This window comes from Kryptolebias marmoratus, linkage group LG8, assembly GCF_001649575.2.
Source record: "Kryptolebias marmoratus isolate JLee-2015 linkage group LG8, ASM164957v2, whole genome shotgun sequence".
Taxonomy (NCBI): Eukaryota; Metazoa; Chordata; class Actinopteri; order Cyprinodontiformes; family Rivulidae; genus Kryptolebias; species Kryptolebias marmoratus.
The window spans coordinates 25,933,754-25,946,717 of record NC_051437.1 but is presented as its reverse complement, the minus strand read 5'-3'; the positions used below and the strand labels follow the sequence as shown (position 1 = coordinate 25,946,717).

Genomic DNA, 12,964 nt, shown 5'->3' with positions numbered 1-12,964 from the left:
GGTACCAGGTGCCATCAATTTTGAACCTTTTCACAAGATTCTAATTTTCTGATATGATGAATTTGAGATTTTCATTTGTTGTCATTTGTAATCATCAAAATTAAACGAAATAAACATTTGAAATATATGAGTTTGTATGTAATGTAAGAATATAATATACAAGTTTCACTTTTTAAATGGAATTACTGAAATCAATCTACTTTTTCATGATATTCTAATTTTATGACCAGCACCTGTAGATGCATTAAGGTGTGGATGTGCACTTCCATATACTATTTTACCCTGTATAGAGTAGCAGCACAGATAGAAGGAGAAAGTGTGTGAGAAATTAAAAAGAAGAGAATTTTCAATATCCACACGTGCACGTCCCATGGTCTGTAACCATAGCAACCCCATTCAGGAAAAAGAAAAAAGAAAAAGGAAACAAGAAAACATGTCCCAGCAATCTTCACAAGATGCCACAAACACAGTGGCACAGTTAGGGTGTGACAGATAAAGACAGAATTGAGATGAGGGAGCAGTTGTTATGAAGAGGAGTCTGTGGGATTACTGTGAGGAGGTTGCTGCACAGAAATGACTGCTGCGACATCAAAGCTAGTATACGGTGGCTTCAATAGAGATTAGCTATGGGACGCTAATCCAGAATTTGACATGCAAGCAACTGTGGTGATAGTTTGGATTTTTTTTTCATGAACTATCGAAAGGGAAAACTTGTGAGAATTCACACAAAGAGATCCTGTGTGTCATGAAGGCAATGAGCAAAAAACATCAACTTTTCATACACATACACACACCCACACAAACATAAGAACCAGACCTGATGCACTGATTACATGCTTACATGTGCATGTCTTTATATCTTTCTGCTAATGACATTTAAAAGGTGCACATAACCAATCTTCACATACTGATTTCTTATTTATGCACATATTTTAAATATCTATTTCAAGTATCATCTTCAACTTTGTTTCACTTATTCTTACTATTGTTAAGTGCTCTTTATTGGCCTCATTTTTTTCAGTTTGTTACTTAATGCATGAGTGTCTACAATGGGTCATTTTAGTTAAATTGATATATATATATATATATATATATGTATATATATATATATATATTTTTTTTTTTTTCTTACCTTTTAAAGTAGCAGGGCTGTCGTCCTATGCTGACAGAGACGTAGCTGCCTGCATTAAGATAACTTCCTTCGATGGTGACTCGAGTGCCACCTGAAATGGGCCCCTGAGATGGCTGGATACGGGTGAAGTATGGAGTCTGAACAAAACAAAATTGTATCAATTTTAAGTTGTCACATATTTGTTTACTGATCAATTAAACAACTTTTTCTTTTAATACTAACCTTACATAACAAGATTTTTAAAATAAAACACAGTTTAGATGCTTTATTCAAAAAGAAACTATTGTAGAAAACAGACAAAAAACAGTAAAACCATTTTAATTAGCAATATCAACTGTTGTTACAGTAAATAAGCAGTATCTAAAGATATGATTGAAATCATTCAATACAAAGTTGTCACTTGTTTCACTGTGTTTAAAGAGCTACCACAAACATGTTAATTTTTTTGGCTATAAATGTGTTTATTGTGGAACACCCAAACACAAAATAAAAAAATAAGTAAATGGTCAATAAAATAAACTTGGCTGATTTTTTAAGCAAATATAATTAAATATAAAGTATCAATAAATGAAAACGCTAAAGCAATAAATTATAAATGTCTACTTTTCTTACCAACATTCTTCTTTACTTTTTATAACACAAAAAGTAGTAAAATATTGAACTTGTGAACTTCCCATGAGTCTGAATCTAAACCATTTTACATAAAAGGCTGGTTATAAATACTCTTTTCAGAGTGTGGCTTTCTTTAAAACCACTGGCTAGTTACATGATCCAACAGAGGCAGCTTCTGTTTTGACCCACCGTATCCTTCAAAAATTAACTTGACAAAAGTCTTAGTGACAAACTCTTTCCTTCATTTCCTTACCACAAAGGTGAATGGCCGTGGTGACAGGGCTCTATAGTCGTTGATGCAGTCTCTTACACACACCTCCACCTGAGCTTCTTGAACTCTGTAGCCAGTCGCATCATTCAGCAGACACACAATTCTGTAGAACAAATGGTTTGACAAAACATCTTCAAACAGATCCTGCTTCAAATAATTTGTTGTCACAAGTTAAAAAGTTAAGGATGTGCAAATGTGATGGTAAAAGCAAAAAGTTGCATAAACCACAAAACCATTACTGTTCTTACTTAAGACACAAGATAAAGAAGTGAATGGTCAGTTAGACAACCATAGTGCACTTTGTATGGATATAGATATACTTCACAGAAGGAGGTACTTTAGTGGTGAAGAAAATAAAAGAATAAAGCAAGAATCCAACTAGGAAATAGTCCTGAGGTGACAAGAATAATGTGCAGAATGACAAATGTGCATGCAGTTTTTGAATAGAGATGCCCTCTATCTCAACATGCATCATTTCCCAACTAACTGCACTTCAGGGAGATTGTTTGATCTGCGTGAACTCAATTCCTCAGCCGTGTAGGGCCCAGCAGAGGAGTAAATGTCAGGACAGAAGGATGAGGAAAAATAAAGGAAAGAGCATATGTAGCAAGTAATTGAACGCAGCAAAAGAGAGAATCTACAGACAAATACATAAACTGAGGTCACTATAGAGAAATATGTTCAGGCTGTTTCTGGAGTTTGGTTGGTCAAGGAGAGGGATGCACTCAGTTCAGTGTGTTTGATCTTTTTTACTATTTGTGCATTCTTTTGATCATGTCAGAATTAACTTACCTCTCAGCACTAACGTACTCATCCTCAACAGGCACACATGGCACCTTCCCCAACCTAACACCCATCTGGATGTCTCTAAATTGCAGACCCAAGTTTTCACCCAAGATGGTCACCCTGGTTCCCCCTTGACGAGGTCCTGTCTCAGGGAACAACTGGAAAAGATGGCAGACAGATACGAAAAACGATGGAATTTATTGTACTTTCATTCAGGACGGCTGGATACCTACATTTGCATAAATAAAAATACAAGCTCAAGTTAAGACTAGAGAAATGAATAAAACATTTTACATGCTGTTCCCATTTGGCCAATTTTACATTTGAAAATTGTTGTTAAACATGACACCATTGCCCTAACATTCACATTGGCATGAAAACTCACTGAGCCAGTCGCCAATTGATCCAAATGTACACCCTCTCCTTGCAGAATTGCTGTTATCTGTTGATTCAAGTTTTAATGAAGAAAAATCACCCTCTTGGCTTTGAAACCCCCCCACCAAAAACAAGATAAAGAAAAAGGGGGAAAAGGCGCTACGCTGATACACAGAACCGAAGTGCCATCATCTCAGCTTGATTGAAACTTATTACAGCGGCTTGGCTTCATCGATGGGGCTGTGGCGGTGCGGCGCTCAGTTGCGTCGACAAACCATAATGTGATTTATCTAGCCAGATTATGGTGCATAACGGGGACAGGTGTGGTGTGACAAAACAAATATGGTGACTGATGAACGGTGCTTGTCACAAACATGCACGCACACTTTAAGCATGAATACACATGCACAGACCTATTCCCCAACAAACATGAGGTAATTATGTGTAATCAGCCCATTGTCCTGTTCTCCTGTGGCACTTGGCTGAGCAGACATTGCAGTATGGAAAAGCAGAATCAGACTTACAGTCACTCAGAAGCATTTTAAGTCCAGACACAGTACCAAATCAAAAGGTTTAACAAGTGATGACTAGTTTGTGAACAATTTGTCTCTCCAGACAGAAGAAATTGTGAACTTTTAGACAAAGAGTGCAAGCTGAGATTCAAACTCTTTCCAGCGCATAGCTTCAGAAACAATGCCTGCGATGCTGGCTGTTGAACACCACAGCTGGAGCAAATGGAGTTTAAATGCCTTTCTTTCAGGCTACAAAACAGTTATTGATTAAATTATTTACTGAGATTTCCACCTAAAAATTAACTTACATTTTGTATGGCATTGTAATAGTTAAATTATTTTTGAGATATGAAGAGAAGCCACAGTAAGGCAAATCAGATTATATTGCTGCATATTTGTCTCTTATTTGTTGTAAACAATTTGGTACTGAACGATTTTTAAAGGGAATTCCTTTAAAAACTTTAATTTGTCTTCAATAAAATGGGTAATATGATACATGACATTTTTTTCTGCAATTTTTTCTGTGCAACTTTGCCCCTATTATAAAGATAAGAAGATGTACTGTGTCAGAAATATTTTTTTCGTAGAGCTAAAGTTTGCCTTGTTGGTCATTATATACGTGCAACTGTTACTGATGCAATTTGAGAATGTTTTTCAATGTGTTTCATCTAAAAATGTCAAAACACAGCCAAAGAATATGGAAGTTAATTAGGCAGGTGGTTGATTTTGTGCTCAACACACTAGGCTGCCCCCAAAATTACGTCTAATATAAAAAGACAAGTCAGTTTATGACGCCAGAAATGAGTGTGCCAGAGATGCTGCCCTCACCTGCCATCTGGCTCACAAAGCACCTGACCTTGATTACTTTCTCCACAGGTGGTAGACCCACTTGAAAGTGGGCCCCCCACCAGCTTGGCCTATCCAAAACCCAGGAACCATGCACAACCACAAAGCACTCTCCAGCATCTACCCCCATACATGGCTCCAGGAGGGTGCCCCAATATTCCTATTTCAGGCAAGGTAACTTGTTTTCTGTGAACTTTCTTTGTCCTCAAAGTGCTCTTAGAATGATCCATTTAGCCGTGGGCAACCCTGTGAGGGGCTAATGCCCCAGACAACATAGCCTGCATGATTATGGGGGTCCTCCAACTCCATCGTGTTAAGGTGAATATTCTCCTTAAGATTTTGGGAGTCTTGTTCACAAGTGATGGCAGAATGGAGCAGAATAGGAAACATTGAACGGGGGCTTTGTTGGCAGTAATAAAGGCATTGCTGCAGTCCATCATAGTGAAAAATCAGCTAAGTCAAAAAATAAAGCTCGGTTTACTGGTCCATCTCAGTTTCAACTCAGCTATGCTCATGAGGTATGGATCATGACCAAAACTACAAGATCAAAGCTGAAATGAGCTTTCTTCATAGGGTGGCTGAGCTCAGCCTTAGACATGCTGCTGGTTGAGGAGCTCTGACATCTGTGCAAAGCTCAGAGTAGAACCACTGTTCCTCTGTATCAAAATGACTCAGCTGACGTAGTTCGGACATCTGATTAAAATGTTTCCTGGTCACATCTCTTTAGAGCAGGGGTTGGCAATCCTGGTTCTCAAGGGCCACTATCCTGCATGTTTTACTTGTTTCCTTGCTCCAACACACCTGATTCACTGGTTAAATTATCTCTTCATGTTCTGAAAAAGCCTGCTATTCACCCATTGATTCAGATCAGGTGTGTTAAAGCAGGGAAACAAGTAAAACATGCAGGATGATGGCCCTCCAGGACCAGGATTGTCCACCCCTGCTTTAGAGGTTTTTTGAGCACATCTCACTGGGGCATGACCTGGGGCAGATCCAAAACTTGCTAAAGAATTATTTAACCTTGCTGGCCCAGAAACACCTTGAAATCCTCCAGGAAAAGTTGGGTAGTGTCCTTAGGGAGAGGGATGTCTGTGTTTCCTTAAAGCACTTGATGCCTTTGTGACCTGACCAAGGATATACAAAAGAAAATGGATGGATGGATAAATAAAAAGACGAGATTCAAAAGAAACGTATTTGGGAGCTGACTCACTTTGGAACCTGAGGCGCCAGGAGAGCCCCGGCACTTTGGTTCACAATAGCTGGTAAACACTGACCAGAGTGAGGAGCAGTCAAGCTATAGGGTGCAATATGGACAGCCGATGTCACGGTGTGGAAATGGGGCTTCAGATGGGTTCGTAAGAAAAACTGTACAACACCACAAAACACAACATCAGCTATCCACTGGGCCCTGGGATATCAACACTGGTAGGGCCACAGACAGAGAGGCAATAGAGGAAGAAAAATAAGAGTGCTGTTAAAGCGATTACTACCATTATCTGAGGGGGTAGGACTCAGGTGAAAACAGTAAAGACGATGGGAACACAATCTATCACGCCATAAAAACACATGATAGTTACCAAGCCATGGCAAAATGCTTTTGAACACTTTATACAGATCTAATATGAAGACACATAAAAACTACAGTACAAATTATTTTTACTTTTTGTGTGAAATCCTGCCTTTACTGATAGCCAGGTGTAGTAGTAGATTTATTACACAGAATAGAGTTTCTGTTAGACAGCTGTAATTGCAACTAATGACTATTATCACTACATACTTTTGTAGAATTTTTAAAGTTGGTGTATAAACCTTTTGGTGCAAAATTTGAATTAAAGGTAACATAAGGGTGGAGCTTCAGTGTCCTCTTTAGCTTTGGGACATTAAAACGGTTTTGCATACTTTTTTATCAACATAATTTTAATATTTGGCTTCTTTTTAAAATGTTAATTTGGGTTTCACTAAGCACAAACCACAGAATATCACAGACAAAACAAGAAAAAAGAGTGAAAATATCTATGCACATTGACCAAAACTGCCACCAAAAAAGGGTTTTAAAAAGGTATCTGACTATCTGTGATAGTCATGAAAACACACAATACAGAGCTGAGGGGAGGTGCATTTTTCTGGAAATTGCCACCACATGAACTCAGCATGATGGCATCCAGTCAACAGGAAGTCTCAACATCCCTCAAAACCATGCTGAGTGAACACAGCTGTGAAGTAACCCTTAGTTTTTTGTTTGTTTGTTTGTTTGTTTTGTTTGCTTTTTTTGCAATGGTTATATAATTGTATAGTTTTCCTTCAATATGTAAAATTCTTTTGAAACATCAGAAAATCTTAGAATACAAAATCATGGAAACAAATAAGACTACCAAAGCTCATGGAGCTTGTGGGAATGCAGCAAGGCCAGAAATGAGAGCTCAAGCAGTTTGGACTCATGGTAAATTGTTCTGACACAAAAACAGAACATCCATGCAGAGTGACTGTGTAAGGTCCACACCTCTTGAGGCTGTAAAAGATTGGCAGGTGGGTTAGGTGACCTAAAAATTTATTTCAGCATACCCAAGTTTGAACACTACAGGGTGCTAAAACAATATTAGCAAATATCACTAATTCTTAAGAGCAGTTAATATTCAAAAACCGTGATGAATATAGAGATACGTAATATAATATTGAATGTTACTAATAAAACATAAGTATAAAGAATTGGCAATCCTTCAAAAAGTGCAAATTGCTCCCCAACTTGCATGCCAAAGATCTAAACTAAAACCATCTTAAGCTGAGAAGGGACAGAGTTACAGCCATTTTGGTCAAACCTTGTAAATGACGTTATGTGCAATCTCATGCAGTATTGTGTAATTTGCTAAACACTCAGACAGTGCATTGAGGATAATTTTCAGCTACTACCTCAATTTAAGCTCAACATCTGTTAAATTGACAGATATATTTTTGTGTTGGCTAAAGTAGTTTAGCTGTGGTGGCCATCTAGAATTGGACTGACTCTAAATGGTAATAGGTTGTAGATGTACAGCCAGTGAATATATACTGTGATGTTCCTCAAGATCTGTCCAGTGCTTCATGAGATATTTTGTTAACAAACCAAGAGTGTCGACTCGAACACCTAATGCCAAAGTTTTAAGCAAAAATGTTGCACAATGTAGAGTTCTCAGAGTATGTGTTGTGAATGACTCTCAGCTACTACTGCAAAGAATTTTACCTCAATACCTATAAAATTGACAAAGTTACAGCAATTTCAATGTTGGGTAATGCTTCTTATCTTAAATTGGGGTGACTCAAAAATGTATTCAGTTACAGACGTCCATCCAAAGATTACTTTGTGAGAGCTTCATTAAAATCTATCCACTGGATCATGAGATATTATGCTAACAGACAAAAAGCATCCAACACTTATTGGCAATAGCTTTAAAACAAATCTTGTGCGATCAGTTAGTGTTCAGAGTATGTGGTGAGGATGACTCTCAGCCTCTACTACTGGCTACTACTGTAAAATAAAACCACTTAATCTAATCAATTCTGACATTTGTTTCCTTTTAATTGACTGTTTAGTTCAACAGCACTGACCAGGAATCTGCTGAAGGCAAAGCACTCTGGGGAGTCACTTTGTGGAGATGTAATAAATATATAATGCAAGCCAAACCACAAAGTGTGGTAGCCACATAAAATGAGCAGTATTATACTAGTTGGTTCCCACTGATCTGTTGTCCAGCTGTACATACATTGTGTGTGTGTGAATTCTGTAATACTGCTGTCATAGGGGGTAATAGTGATTTACTGAAAGGCCATCAGTTTTTAAAACTGATAGCCGTTTTTGTGCCTGGAAGACAACTGGCTTAACTCAAACAGATCACAAAAAGCATATTTTAGGATTGAAAAAGTAAAACTAATTGGCAATGTTGACACTGTAGCTACCCTAAATTGAGGATGTATGATATTTGATCACATTTTGCGCTGCTTGTAGCATTATTTTCTGCAGACGTAGACCAATAACACAAACAGAAACATGTGAAGGAAGCTGCCTCTTCTGCCATTAAGTAAAATCAAATACTTTTCTGGTGTGAAAAAGAAGAGACTAAAATTATACCTCTCACTGCATGCACAGATACCAGATCACTTTAATGACTCTGTCATGGATTTATGTTGGTAATTCTGAATCTCAGTATACAGAATTTGCTGCATAAAACTGCATAAATTCCATATCCATTGGTAGCTTTAATTTTTTAGAACTGGAGCTCCTAAATGAGGCCTAATTATCTTTAAAATTGTTTACTAGAAATAAATAAATCCATATAAAACACCTGTGCTCATCACAGGTAAACCTCATTTATAAAATGTGAAATGAATGACACGCAACTTTTTTTCTTTGTTTTTCTAGTCTGCACAAATCATAAATATGCAGTTTTGTTTTCATTTATACTAGTAAACACAAAACTACTTCCTTGAAAAAAGTGTAAAATTGTGATATTGAAGGTAATCAGGCAGACCTGATGATAATGTTACCTACCACTGTATGCATCCAAACCTTTTTGTTTATCTGTTGCTAAAACAAATTTGATGTACAGGTAAGTTTTTGAGTCCATATTTCTGGTTGAGTTATTCAAATATTCTATATGTAAAATCACAACAGAGGTGAAGGTAGAGTGGAAAACAATCAACAAACAAACAAAAATAGAAAAAAGACAGACTTCAAATAAGCCACAATTCTGTGAGTATTTTACAAAACCATACCTAAAAGACATTTCATAAAATAAAATAAAAAAATCAATCAAACCAAACAAAGTTCTTTATGCTGCTGCCTCTGGAGTAACAGTTTGATGTAACCCTGTGTAATATGTGCCAAGGGCAGGCGCAAGGTCCTAACTAATGTGAGTGTTTTATTAGCAACACATTAAAATAGAGCAGCTTTCATTCATGGTTCAGGACACGTAGGGTTTTTGTGACCACAGGGACTTCAACAAAGAGAGCTGATGCAACATCCTTTCAAGATTTACCAGCCTTGGATCTCTACAGGTGACATTACAGTCTTCAAAAGCTGATGAGGCCAAGATGTGGAGCTCAAAAATCAGCTTTCTTTTCTCATTCTTCTGTCTTTCTTTCTCTCTTTTTTTACCATGTTATTTTAGGAATATATCACTGGAGACATTTTGAACAGATGTTATTTTTATTATTATTTTTTTAGTAGTAGTTTAGGGTGGTTGTTGCATTACAAATGATAACTCATCCATAAAACTCCAGTTAAAAAGACAGACAAACACACACACACACAAAACATCAATGAATCTAGCATTTCTTGAACGAATGCATGCAGGCTGCATTTTATCTCAATAACTGTAAAACTGACTGAGGTATTAGCTGTGGTGGCCATTTTGATATGGGTGCACTTTAAAAGTTAATCAGATGCAGATGTAACATTCAGCGATTGCTTTCTAAAACATTCAATTTCGAATTTCACTAAAAAAACATCTAGTGGTACATAAGATATATTGCTAACAGACAGCTAAATTAAGACTTGTGCGCCACCATCTCACACACACAGGCAATTATATAACTGCCTGCCTTTTGTTGTAGCGGGTGATAACTATAAAGTGCATACGAAGGCGTGTAAAATCTCAGTGCATAGTTTCATCTCCTGTGTATGCAGCCACAAGAAACATATGTAAACACCCACACTCACTTACCTTAATGATCTTGGGGTGAGTACACCTGCTGTTTCCAGATGTGGCATGCATCCATCCTCCACCTTCAGCCACCTGCAGTGGCAGGTTGGAATTTCCTCCTCCAGTACACTCCTGCCTCAGGGAGCACTTCTTGTCTTGGACGCACCAACCACACTCAAACCGGGGGTCAGCTTTCAAGCACATCCCACAGCTGTCCCGCAACGCTCTGCACTTGTACAGGTGGGCTGGTTCAGAGACAGAAAAAAGGAGAGAAACTGAAGCTGTGTAGAGAAGGAAACATTTTAAGTGATATAAGAAGAAGTTAACGGGGGATTTTCTTAATACATGTTATGATAAGTTTAATATTTTAAGTCAGTTGTTAACTTGAATGCAGAATGTATTTAACACTGCAGAATTGTACATATAAGGGTATCATATCATAAGCTTAATTTTATCTTCCTTTGGAGGATAAAAAATACAGTATAAAATGCGGGTTTTTTTCTCATGCGTTGCGCCAAAATTTCATTGACTCTATTCACTCTATTCAATTTTTTCTCACAGTTTTTTTTTTTTTTTTAATTTTACATTGTGCAATGTATTGCTACCAAAGGTCAAATTACACTCTTCCCAATTAAGCTGCACATTTTGGAGTAAAATTTTCATGTCTTATACTAAAGCTGCAAGAGAAGAAACAGGATAAATATTTTGAACTGCATAAAAGAGTGCTTTAATGCATGTGCTTTGACATCATTAAATAACACAATTTGTCTCCTTTTTAATCATGTAAATAATGTTGCTTTTTCAGCAACATGCTTACATGGTACAACAGTAATATGATCACTTGCAGGCACATATTTGAGATTATAGCTATTAAATTTCTACTTTGGAAAAATATAGGTGTTTGTAAAATATTTTTGATAAGCTAAGTTTTTCAACTAGACAATCTGGAAAACAAAAGGGGGGGCATAGATTTATGTTAATCACCCGATAATACCTGGAACTTTCAGTTGGTGATTATTACAACTTTGAGCCTCAAACTACGAGAAAATTCTGCTTCCAATGATAAACAGAAGGGGAAAGAGTTACCTAAAGGGATATCTGAGAAATTAATTCAACAGGTAATGCCTTCTAACGCCAATAGGGAATTGATAATTTGTTGCGTAAAAAAACATTTCACCGACTCTGCAGAGTGGAAAAAGTCATTAAAAGTATAAGAAATAATAAATAAATAGATAATTAAATAAATTAAACCTCAAACACCTAAGAAGCTGAAGGGGAGGGAGATGAAAGGAAGCCGGGAGAAGGTTGGGGGATAAATTTGAGCTGTGCTTGTTAACAAAACAGCAGCAAGAATTGTTATGAATTTAAAGATGATGTGGCCCCATGAGGCTTAGAGATTCAGAAAAAAATAAATAAACTGAGCTGAGAAAAAGGAGAACTTGAGAGAAAATGACAGGGAGATGCCTTAAAAACAGAAAAGGAAGTTAAAGCAATAGTCCAGTCACCTTTGAAGTGATGTTCTGTTTAATAGTTAGCAATAGTTAGTACCTTATTAGCCGTGACATCAGTCAGAGAGCGGAGTGTATTGGCTAGCCAAACAAACACTATTTTTAAAATTGTTTTTCAGCCTTGTAAAACAGCTTTTTTGAAAAAAAAAAAAAAAAAAAAACCCAACATATCAGTGTGAAAGAATGTAACATTAGCTAATATTAAATATCTACACTTTCGGATGATACCGTTTCTTTAGATTGTCTCTGTTTTTCAAACGAACAAACGTCTGTGATTCTATGTGAATGTAATTGTGCGGAGCAAAGGGAGACTGTGTGCACTTGGTGTTGAGGCTGCTGAATGTATCAGTTCACTGCGAGTTATCAGGGGTATGTTTTATTAAACATGCTAATCAGGTGGTCTGATACATTCAGCAGTCCCCAAACCATCAGCACTTACAGTCTATCTATGCTCAGCACACACACATTCACACAAGAACCAGGATGTTTCCCAGTTGAGAAAATAGAGAAACTAAACAGTGTAATGCAAAAGTGTAGATGTTTGATATTAGCTAATGTTGTATTCTTTCACAACGGTATGTCATTTTTGAGAAATAGTTGTTTTATATATATGAAAAAACGATAAACTGGCATTCATATGGCTAGCCATTAGCCTAGACTGGACAAAGACACGTGCCTCTTTCTCCATATTTTATGACTGATGTCACAGCTGAAAAAGGTACTAACTATTAATAACTATTAGGACATCACTTCAAAGTTGACTTGGCTATCCCTTTAGGAATTCAGCAAATGCAAATAGTGGAAATAGACATACGCAAACAAGAAAGCAAAAGTACCAGTAGATGCTCATGTCTGTTTTCAGATTTTTGTTTTGTCATTTGGTAATCAGCTCTGTAATTATCTCAGTTAATGCTACACTGCAAACACCTGCAGGCAGGTTTGTTTGCTGTCTGTCGCATTAGATAAAGAGATTTGAAGAGAGGTTAAGTGGAAAAACAGAAAGGATAAAATAAAATAAACTAGTGAATGGAAGAATCTCCATCCTCCTCTTCCTCCTTCAGCAGACAGACGGCGGCTGGACTTCAAAGCAAGCCTCTTTCGTATCCATCTGCCTGACTCAGCCCTCGGCTTGGCCTAATCTGATTAGCTATGGCTCAGCTTAAAAGTAGTGCGACACTAATTAATCTGGACCAAATGAATGATTTAATTAACATTAACATCTCCACTTTACACCGGGGCAAAGCCAG

At 37.1% G+C, this 12,964-nt stretch overlaps 1 protein-coding gene across 2 annotated transcripts in view; it reads right to left on the bottom strand.

Moving 5' to 3' along the window:
- plxna1a (plexin A1a) overlaps window positions 1–12,964 on the bottom strand; it is a 220,124-nt gene that overhangs the window by 51,407 nt on the left and 155,753 nt on the right. For both annotated transcript variants that reach the window (XM_037976950.1, XM_017411304.3), the window contains exons 12-15: window positions 10,231–10,454; window positions 2,808–2,959; window positions 1,998–2,118; window positions 1,133–1,269 (exon numbers count right to left, since the gene is read on the bottom strand). In XM_037976950.1, the coding sequence (XP_037832878.1) occupies window positions 1,133–1,269; window positions 1,998–2,118; window positions 2,808–2,959; window positions 10,231–10,454 (634 nt within the window). The remainder of the gene's footprint in view (window positions 1–1,132; window positions 1,270–1,997; window positions 2,119–2,807; window positions 2,960–10,230; window positions 10,455–12,964) is intronic.